This window comes from Penaeus chinensis, chromosome 17, assembly GCF_019202785.1.
Source record: "Penaeus chinensis breed Huanghai No. 1 chromosome 17, ASM1920278v2, whole genome shotgun sequence".
Lineage (NCBI taxonomy): Eukaryota > Metazoa > Arthropoda > Malacostraca > Decapoda > Penaeidae > Penaeus > Penaeus chinensis.
In genome coordinates, this window is record NC_061835.1 from 1,233,533 (window position 1) to 1,243,532 (window position 10,000).

General features: G+C 38.3%; 1 protein-coding gene across 1 annotated transcript in view; it reads right to left on the reverse strand.

Moving 5' to 3' along the window:
* Positions 1-10,000, reverse strand: part of LOC125033992 (glycine dehydrogenase (decarboxylating), mitochondrial-like) — a 28,085-nt gene that overhangs the window by 22 nt on the left and 18,063 nt on the right. The window contains exons 4-19 of the mRNA XM_047625609.1: positions 9,602-9,827; positions 9,050-9,246; positions 7,270-7,528; positions 6,995-7,078; positions 6,723-6,812; positions 4,001-4,186; positions 3,695-3,879; positions 3,326-3,527; positions 2,990-3,106; positions 2,592-2,737; positions 2,132-2,279; positions 1,726-1,815; positions 1,374-1,491; positions 1,131-1,238; positions 878-1,023; positions 1-725 (exon numbers count right to left, since the gene is read on the reverse strand). The exon at positions 1-725 is cut by the window's left edge and continues 22 nt beyond it. Of these exons, the coding sequence (XP_047481565.1) occupies positions 600-725; positions 878-1,023; positions 1,131-1,238; positions 1,374-1,491; positions 1,726-1,815; positions 2,132-2,279; positions 2,592-2,737; positions 2,990-3,106; positions 3,326-3,527; positions 3,695-3,879; positions 4,001-4,186; positions 6,723-6,812; positions 6,995-7,078; positions 7,270-7,528; positions 9,050-9,246; positions 9,602-9,827 (2,428 nt within the window). The 3' untranslated portion in view covers positions 1-599. The remainder of the gene's footprint in view (positions 726-877; positions 1,024-1,130; positions 1,239-1,373; positions 1,492-1,725; positions 1,816-2,131; positions 2,280-2,591; positions 2,738-2,989; positions 3,107-3,325; positions 3,528-3,694; positions 3,880-4,000; positions 4,187-6,722; positions 6,813-6,994; positions 7,079-7,269; positions 7,529-9,049; positions 9,247-9,601; positions 9,828-10,000) is intronic.

Consider the following 10,000-nt stretch of genomic DNA (forward strand, 5'->3'; position numbering starts at 1 on the left):
ATAGGAAAATATCACCACACTGTAGTGAATCCAGTACATACCAATGAATGTAAATAGTCATATACACCTTTTTATGAAGTTAAGAACACAGATATTAACAAATTAATTACTAACAGGAAATATATATGTCAATCTATTTATCAAAAGGAGGTTCAATTTATTTACTACAAACTTATTAGACATGGTGTATAAAAGAATCTTAATAATAGCCTTTCTTTACAGATAAAATGAAGTCCAGTTTAATCACAAAGTAGTTGTCCTAGTGTAGCCTACACAGTGTATTAAAAAATGCACCTGTAATAATAGACTTTCTATGAAGATAGATGAAAGTGAATGATGACATATTGCCTATTTATATGTTTCTGGTGCTATATAATATAACTTTCATGACTTTATAACTGATGTGATTCAGAGTAGTTATACATAAGTGGGATGAATTTTTTTGAGTTTTAATATTTGGGTTTCATAAACTTGCAGACAAATCTATATCAAGTTATACATAGAAAAAGAAAATATAAAATCCCTCCTCTTTTTTTTCTCTTTTCTCCTGCAAATATGATGAATTTTAGGTGTTTACAAAACACAAGGTTCAAGCAAGTTTAATCGTCAAAGGGTGAGCAGTAAGTCTCCATGGGCGGACAGGTACAAACCAGGTTACGGTCGCCATAGATGTCATCAATGCGTCCCACAGTTGGCCACCATTTGCTCTCTGGCCGCACAAATGGCTGAAGATGTTAGATAAGACATTAATAATTTACTACTACACAATTTCCGACATAATATGAAGCAATATCTCAATACCTGTGAATTTACTTAACTCACCTAAAGAACTTTGGTATACATTTACTCTACAAAACACAAATAGTATGAAACTTACAGCAGGGAAGGCAGCTTGCTCTCGGGAATATGGACGGTCCCAGTTTGAAGAAGTGACAGTTACTAGGGGATGGGGTGACATGTTGAGGGGGTTGCACTTGGGATCACTCCTGCCCTCCTCCAGGTCTCTGATCTCTTCTCGAATTACTGCAATAAAGAATTTTTAAAGAGTTACACCAGTTTCCCTCAGTTGTGTTGATTTAGGCACATATTTTTTTGGAGGGGGATGAAGAACTTTTCAAGTATTCACTCACAGATCATTGCATCACAGAAACGATCCAACTCTGCTTTGTCTTCGGATTCCGTTGGCTCTACCATCAAACTACCAGCAACAGGCCAGGACATTGTCGGTGCATGGAAACCTGAGCAATGACAAATGAATATATAAAAATAAAAATAAGATGGTAAGGAAGGTAAAGCTAGCCATTAAAATCAAAATAATACATTTATAAAATACAGCATGGATAAGTAGTTTCCTCAATTTTGTAATTCATTACCATAGTCCTGAAGACGCTTTGCAATGTCTGTAGCTTCAATTCCAGCTGTCTTCTTAAACTCTCGCATATCAAGGATGAATTCATGAGCAACTAATCCACAATTTCCAGTGTACAGCACCTACAAAACAAACCACATCAGTACTGTATATATTTTGATGATGTGATAATACACATCTATAATTGTACACATAAAGAAACATATAAAACTGAAAGCTAAATGCACTCCTATACAATTTATTCTTGAATAATTATAAAGGAACATTTAAAACAGAAAGTTCAATAACAACAGTCATACCAATCTATGGTTATACATCTGAGGAAATGAACAAAAAAATTCTGAATATACTCTTACCTTGTAGTATTTTCTGAGGCGATTTGCCATGTAGTTAGCATTCAAGATAGCAACCTGAGTAGCCTCCCTCAAACCCTTTGGACCCATCATCTGCTCAGAAAGAGTAAAAAATTATAAGCACATAAATACTCCAGTAATATATTTTCTACAACACCACCAACCAACTTCTCTTACAGTTCTAGTGCACATTTTTTTTCTATATAATATTTTCTTTCCTCCATCAGCAGCTATAGGACAGTAAAACATGTGGCTATAAAGAATTTCTGATTACAAGTGCAACCAATAATGACATATAAACAGTAAAGCTTTGTCTACCCCAAGATGTGCATTGTCTCTCCTCTCAAAAATTACCTTAATAAACTTCATGATTTCCAGAAACACTGAGAATAAAACTGACTACCCTCACCTTGACATAGGCCCAAGAGATTGGAAGGATAGCAGCTGAACCATAGGGAGCTGCAGACACAACGCCAAAACTGCGAGCTTTCTTCTTCATTAAGGCCATTGGGTCAACAATGGGGTGACTTGGCAAGTATGGAATCAGGTGGGCCTTCCTGTGAATCAAAATTAATAACTTTTCACATCTGTTTTATGAATAATGCATAGGATTCCATTTAAGTGTCACAGTAACAACTATATATATAAAACATGCAGCATACAACATCTGCATCATATATCAATAGAAGCAGCATATACTACATTGTGTCTTACCCGGATGTAATAATTGGATAAGAAAACAAAGAATAACAATATGAATGGGTAGAAGAGAAACTGAAGATAATACATGATAAGATTAAAAAGAAAAAAATATCATTAAAATAATGAAAAAGGCATACACACAAAGGACAAATCTCAATAAAACTCACACTCCAATGGGTCCCATGCCAGGTCCTCCTCCACCATGAGGGATGCAGAAGGTCTTGTGCAAATTAAGATGGGATACATCTCCTCCAATATCTCCTGGCCGACACAGACCCACCTGGGCATTCATGTTTGCTCCATCCAAGTACACCTGTTGTCATGAATATATGTGAAGTCTTAGTTGAAACTAAAGAATATTATCTTTTCATCTCCGATTTTCAAAATGGAAGAAAAGCTACATATAGTCCACATAGTCTTACTTAAGATTGCTATAGTTGTGCACAGTAAAACAGTCACATTATATATTTCTACTTTAGGCTACACTACCTTACATCTTGGATAGATAATCAAGATAACTCATATTTTCAGAAAAAAAGTTGTTAAGGCAAGAATAATGACATACCTGACCACCAGCTTCATGAACCATATGGCAAACATCTTTTACAGTGTCTTCAAATACACCATTGGTAGAAGGATATGTGATCATCAGGCATGCCAAGTTCTTACGATGTTTCTCAATCTGAAATAAAGCAAAACAATAATTCAGTTATATAAATATGGTTAAATGCCTTACCCTACTGAATCATAATGAAATTGTAATAAAGAATAAAAAAAGATTCAATTCATACAAGTACACTTGAAAAATATATCTATTTCCATACTTTTAAAAAGGCTGGACATGGAACAGTCATGAGTGACTGACAGCTGAGTAGATCAAGATCTCAAGAAAAACACAAACCTTGGCAGTAAGATGTCTGAAATCAATGGACCCTTCCTTGTCAACATTCACAGCTTCTACTTTCATTCCTGCCATCTGTGCTGAGGCAGGATTTGTACCATGGGCTGAAGTTGGAATCAGGCACACATTGCGGTGTCCCTCACCACGCGCATCCAAGTATGACATGATGGCTCGAAGACCTGCATACTCTCCTTGAGCTCCACTGTATTACGATTTAAAGGATGGTGAACTAACACTTCTGTTCATCATTTTTAAGTCTTACAATTTATCATTAAGCAACAGAAGACTATAGCTCACTGGCAAAGTTGTATCTCTTATCTTATAAAAAAAAAATCCCCACTAATAAAAATTCTGTAAAACTACACGAACCTGTTTGGCTGGAATGAAATTTTGTCATAACCCGTGATCTCACATAGGTCATGTTCAAGCTCCTCAAACAGAAGCCGATAACCAAGTGCTTGCTCTGGTGGTACAAATGGATGGATTTCTGTGAAGTGTGGGAAGCTGCACGGCATCATCTCTGTTGTGCTGTTTAGCTTCATCGTACAAGAGCCCTAGGAGGAGAAAGGTGAGAAAAAATACACATAGGTGTCATTATTAAATAACTCAAATGACCCCATGACATAGCCACTGATATAATAATCACACATTAAACATAATGCAAAAAATACTTACTAGGGGGATCATGGAATGTACAAGAGAAACATCCTTATTCTCCAGGATCTTCATGTAGCGCACCAACTGGGCCTCAGAATGATATGTGTTGAATATGCTGTGGGTGAGGAAGTCCGACTTGCGAGCAAATTTTGTATTGGAGATGTGTTCCTTGGGCAGAGCAGCACCGCTGAGATTGCTAGCGACCTGCAATTAGCAATTAGAGAAAGGAACTGCCACCTGGAAGCAATAAGATAAACAAATGTATCAACGCTCAGTGGTTCTCAGCACAGAGCTGGCGTGTGTAATACTTTTAGTGTCTATGACCTGATATAAACGTAAGACCCAACTACTTGTGCTTTCTGAATTTCTCAAAAAAAAAATCAGAAGTTATATATAACTACAAAATAGAGGAGACAGAAGAAGAGGATGAAAGAACTGACAAAGGTGAAATAGTGATTGATATGATATTATGTAGAGCATGCTGAAAAGTCAGAAAATAAATATATAATATATAAATGGGGGATGTTGATGAGGTGGGAGGAGGAGGGAAGAGGAGGGAAGAGGAGGAAGGAAGAGGAGATGGGAGTAGGATGGAAGAGGAGGAAGGAAGAGGAGATGGGAGTAGGATGGAAGAGGTGGGAAGAGGAGGTGTGAAGAGGAGGTGTGAAGAGGAGGTGTGAAGAGGAGGTGTGAAGAGGAGGTGTGAAGAGGAGGTGTGAAGAGGAGGAGGAGGAGGAGGAGGAGGAGGAGGAGGAGGAGGGGGAGGAGGAGGAGGAGGAGGAGGAGGAGGAGGAGGAGGAGGAGGAGGAAGAGGAGGAGGTGGGAGGAGGAGGGAAGAGGAGGGAAGAGGAGGGAAGAGGAGGGAAGAGGAGGGAAGAGGAGGGAAGAGGAGGGAAGAGGAGGGAAGAGGAGGGAAGAGGAGCTGGGAGGAGGAGCTGGGAAATGGAGGTGGGAAGAGGAGGTGGGAAGAGGAGGAGGAGGAGAAGAAAGAGGAGGAGGAAGGGGGAGGAAGGGAGGAAGGGAGGAAGGGAGGAAGGGGGAGGAGGAGGAGGAGGAGGAGGAGGAGGAGGAGGAGGAGGAGGAGGAGGAGGAGGAGGAGGAGGAGGAGGAGGAGGAGGAGGAGGAGGAGGAGGGGGAGGGGGAGGAGGAAGGGAGGAGGAGGAGGAAGGGAGGAGGAGGAGAAGGTGGGAGGAGGAGGAGGAGAAGGTGGGAGGAGGAGGAGGAGAAGCTGAGAGGCGAAGAAGGAGGAGGAGGTGGAAGGAGGAGGAGGAGGAGGAGGAGGAGGAGGAGGAGGAGGAGGAGGAGGAGGAGGAGGAGGAGGAGTAGGAGGAGGAGGAGGAGGAGTAGGAGGAGGAGGAGGAGTAGGAGGAGGAGGAGGAGGTGGAAGGAGGAGAAAGAGGAAGAGGAAGAGGAGGAGGAGTTGGAGGTGGAAGGAGGAGAAAGAGGAAGAGGAAGAGGAAGAGGAAGAGGAGGAGGAGGAGGAGGAGGAGGAGGGGGAGAAGGAAGGGAGGAGGAGGAGGAGGAGGAGGAGGAAGGGAGGAGGAGGAGGAGGGAGGAGGTGGAAGGAGGAGAGGAGGAGGAGGAGGAGGGAGGAGGAGGAGATAGAAGGAGTAAGGAGTTGGAGATAGAGAAGGAGAAGAAAGAAAGTTGAATAAATGTAACTTGAAAAGAAAATCCTAACCCACCCATATATAGGTCTACACCACAAGTTTGAATAAAAAAAATATATATTTCTCGAGTTAATGTACAAATCTTTAACTGCAAATATTGCATTAATTTGGCAAACAATGATTACATATTCTGAAAATTCATGAACTTGTCAGTTACAAATAAATACAATACCTAATTTAGCATCCATTCAGCATTTCATTTTTGACTTTACTCTTTAAGATTAAAGAGAAAAATGCATGTAATATTGACAATATGCCCTACCTAAAAAAAAAAAAAAAGCTGGTTAAATAAACACTTACTAAAGATTTTTAGCAAATGGTAAAAATCACTTAAATAAAGCACATTCTCTCACCACAGTGGCAAGCAATCTTTTGGTCACTATGGAAATAGATTTTCATATTGATGCACTGAGAAAAAAAGACCAAGAAAGAAAATACATTAAAAAGAACAACAATAGAATATAAGAATTAATTAATTAATAAAAAAGGTTTATCATCCATACACAACCTTCTATATAAAGGTTTAAAAAGGTATGACTGAAACTATGAAAAGCAGAGAAAATATTGAGGGCACAGTTATCTATATGAATAGCATCTGCAATTTGCATTCAAGACCTACATTCTTATATAAGTTTTACTTCTAAACAACAAGTCTGTATTTTCTATCCTAAATTTTTCCATTTTCAGTCTACAATATGATTTTTTTGCTGTTATTTCTTTCTCATTTCACAGTGATATACATACCCATGTCATCTTACTATACTGTAAAAGCCATCATCATTATATATATATAAATAAAAAAGTCACAAGCAGGTAAAACATCTACTTAAAACAATTAATATATAAATGAAATATAAATATTAAAATTTTCATTCCATCTAGTACTTTTGTTCAATGCTAAACCTGGTCCATTTTTTTTGTTTTACATTTAACGAAACACACAGGAAAATTCATCAAATGTTTTTTAGAGCAGGGCACATCAGAATTATCACATCACAACTCATGCAAAGCTATAAAGCAATAGGCACAGAATGGCAAGTGTTATTAGGAGTTCATCAAGAATTCCATACCTTGTCTGCAGTAACGTTCTTGCAGTTGAACACCCAGAACAAATCGTCCAAGTCCTGCTTCTCTACTGTCTCATCAAGGGCTATTCCAACCTGTTAAGAAATGGTGATACATTTATTAGTCATCCTTAACATTCTTGAAAATGAATAATGTTTGAATATTTTCTCTATTTCTTCTTAATTTCAGATCTTTCATCTTTTAATGTCTAAGAAATTAAATTCTGATATCCAATCCCCCTCATAATCAAAATCATTGTAGACTATTTGATACCAACCGTCTCATCTCTGAAGTAACGAAGGTTAATTTCTTTCTGTTGAGCTCTCATTCTGATCTCACTAGTTGCCAATGTCGGATTAACCTGAGCAAAAAGGAACAACAGCTGATTATAAGGACTTGCACTTCAATTTATAATATCAATGTCAAACAAAAAATACTTAGCATTAAGCACTCTACAAAGCAAATATATATATCTTCATAAAAGAAAAAAATTGATGACAAAATGAGATATTAGTAATCTTCCATATCAACATACACATGCTAAAAGCTTACCCTGATAGTGTCAAAGAAGATATCATTCTCAATTATATGGCCAGCTGACTGAAGGCCCCTTGACAGAATGACTGTTGCGTTGTGAATGCGATTAGCAATATTTTTTAACCCTTTTGGTCCATGGTAAACTGCAAACATTGCTGACATGTTTGCAAGCAGTGCCTGAGCTGTGCAGATGTTGCTGGTGGCTTTGTCACGACGAATGTGTTGCTCTCGCGTTTGAAGAGCCAGGCGGTAAGAGTCCTTCCCATTTGCATCCCTAAAAAAGCAAGTTACACAAATCAATTTCATGCTTTCTTTTTGCCACTGGATTAAAGCATTAAAGAACCATTAAAAGATAATACTCTTAAGGTTAAACTCCATGCTAGAGATTTGGGAATAATGTAGACATGTGTTTGTGAAACACGAATTTGGGAGTGGTATCATATCAAGTCATTTCATTTTACCAAGAATACAACTTAAAGGACAGGTTAATGATACATATTGAAAAAATAACATCTCAATATTCATGTTAAAATAACTGAATTCAGTTTAATTAAATGATCACAAGCAAAACTGTGAAACAAATCTCCACCAAGTTGCATGTCCTGCTAAGAAGTTAAAGTTTCAGCAGATACCTACAGTCATGACAAATTAGTATGTATAGGAATAATTTATATATGTATGTTACACTTACTCTATCACAAAAGAACAAGCATAAGAAATTAAATAAACTGCACTACATATATCGTCTCTATTAGGAATAATAAATTCCTAAATAAAAGCTTAACATGACCTCAATTTAAAATAACATCAGAACAAATTTCCAACAATCAGACACGCTGGAGTTTAAACAAAGGAGGGACAATGCATGCTCACTGTAATATTTTTTCCTAAAAATGTATAAACATGCTACTAAAATTCCTAGTTAAATGTAGATCAAAATTGGAGGAAATATAAGCATTCAGGATATGGTATTACCTCCATTCCATCAGCAATACTTCTTGTATACATCTTTAGCAGGCTAAGTGGGGATTAAATGAAATGAATATGCTAATTGATTATCATTTCAATTTGTTTCAGGTTTTGTAACTTAAAATGTAGTTCCCTAGGCTTCCAATCAGCATTGTCAATGTATGAACTACCAGTTTGAAACACTTCCACCCTATTCATAATGAAAGGTTTCACATAAGGGATTGAAACAGGCAATCAAAAATATATTGCCGAGTGGTGAACTTGGAAGAAGGGGGAACTGAATCATATTTTGGGGTAGATGAGACAGGCACTGAAAGGCTTCTTTTTCTAAAATAACAGTAAATGAATGTAAATTTTCCATCTTTGTAAAGGGAGTGACTGAAAAATCTGTCATTCTATATACCTCCGTCTAGCTATCTACTTATTCATAATCTATCTATAGTGCTGATTTATGTACACAATATACACTAAACCTTTCCACCTACATCTACAAACCCTAATAATTTTTTTTACGTTTATCAAAATTTTTTACCTTTCCACGTCCATCAACCTATTGATCTATTAGCTTTATCTGGCGAAATCCACATATACTCAGCATATATCTCTTACACACACACACACACACACACACACACACACACACACACACACACACACACACACACACACACACACACACACACACACACACACACACACACAAACATATATATATCAACATTTTGACATACAGGACCTCTCCCATAAAAAAATCCACTTGCTTTGTCACACAGATCCCTATCCCGGCACCTAACTATACTTCTATTAAACAAATAATAATACTTGCCTTGTGACACCGATCATTCTCCCGGGCATGAGCCTAACGAGATTGTTCTTGCAGGCGAAGAAGCCGGCGTGAGGACCTCCGTAGCCCAGAGGAACCCCGAGTCTCTGCGAAGTCCCGACGGCGATGTCCACGCCGAGGTCGCCGGGGGGAACGAGGACTGTGAGAGCCAAGAGGTCCGTCGCACACACTACCATTGTCTGTGGGGGATGATGGGTATTTGATGGTGTTCCTGGTTTGTTGAGGGCATAATGTCCAAGTCTCCTTTGCAATTATGAGGAGAGAACTTCAAAAACGTCTCTGTTTTCAATTATTTTTCTTGTATAATGTGTTTTTCTCTTCGTTCTTTCTTTCTTTGTTTTTGTGAAAGGTTTTAATCAGGCCAGACGTATATGCATTGTGCTTACTTCTGAATCCACAATGACCCCCCCCCCCCAATAAAAAAATCATGATTGAACACCAAAAGACAGACCGGGCAAATAGTAATCAATACGGAGTCAAGAGAAGAAAAAAATGACGAACGTGACTTAGAAAAAAATGACGAACGTGACTTACTCCATTGCTCTGCGCATTTTCAATAACTTGTGTGAAGTCATTGACGGTTCCTTCAGTGTCTGGATACTGGAAAAGCACGGCACTGACATCGCGATTGGTGAAGTCGATATCAAATACATCGCCAATGAGGACTTCAAGGCCAAGGGGAAGGGCGCGGGTTCGAACCACGGCGAGCGTCTGCGGGTGAAGCTTGTCTGACAGGTACACTTTTCGCCGTTTGTTCTGCCTAGAATAATAATAAAGAATATCGTTGAAAAAATATTCCAAACGAGATGTAACATATCAGCTGAGAAAATTTGTATGCATCTTATAAGACGCATATTTAAATGAATCACATTCAGAATCTTGAAACCCTTCTATACGATAACTACAATAAAAAAAAAATCACCCCCTTCTTTA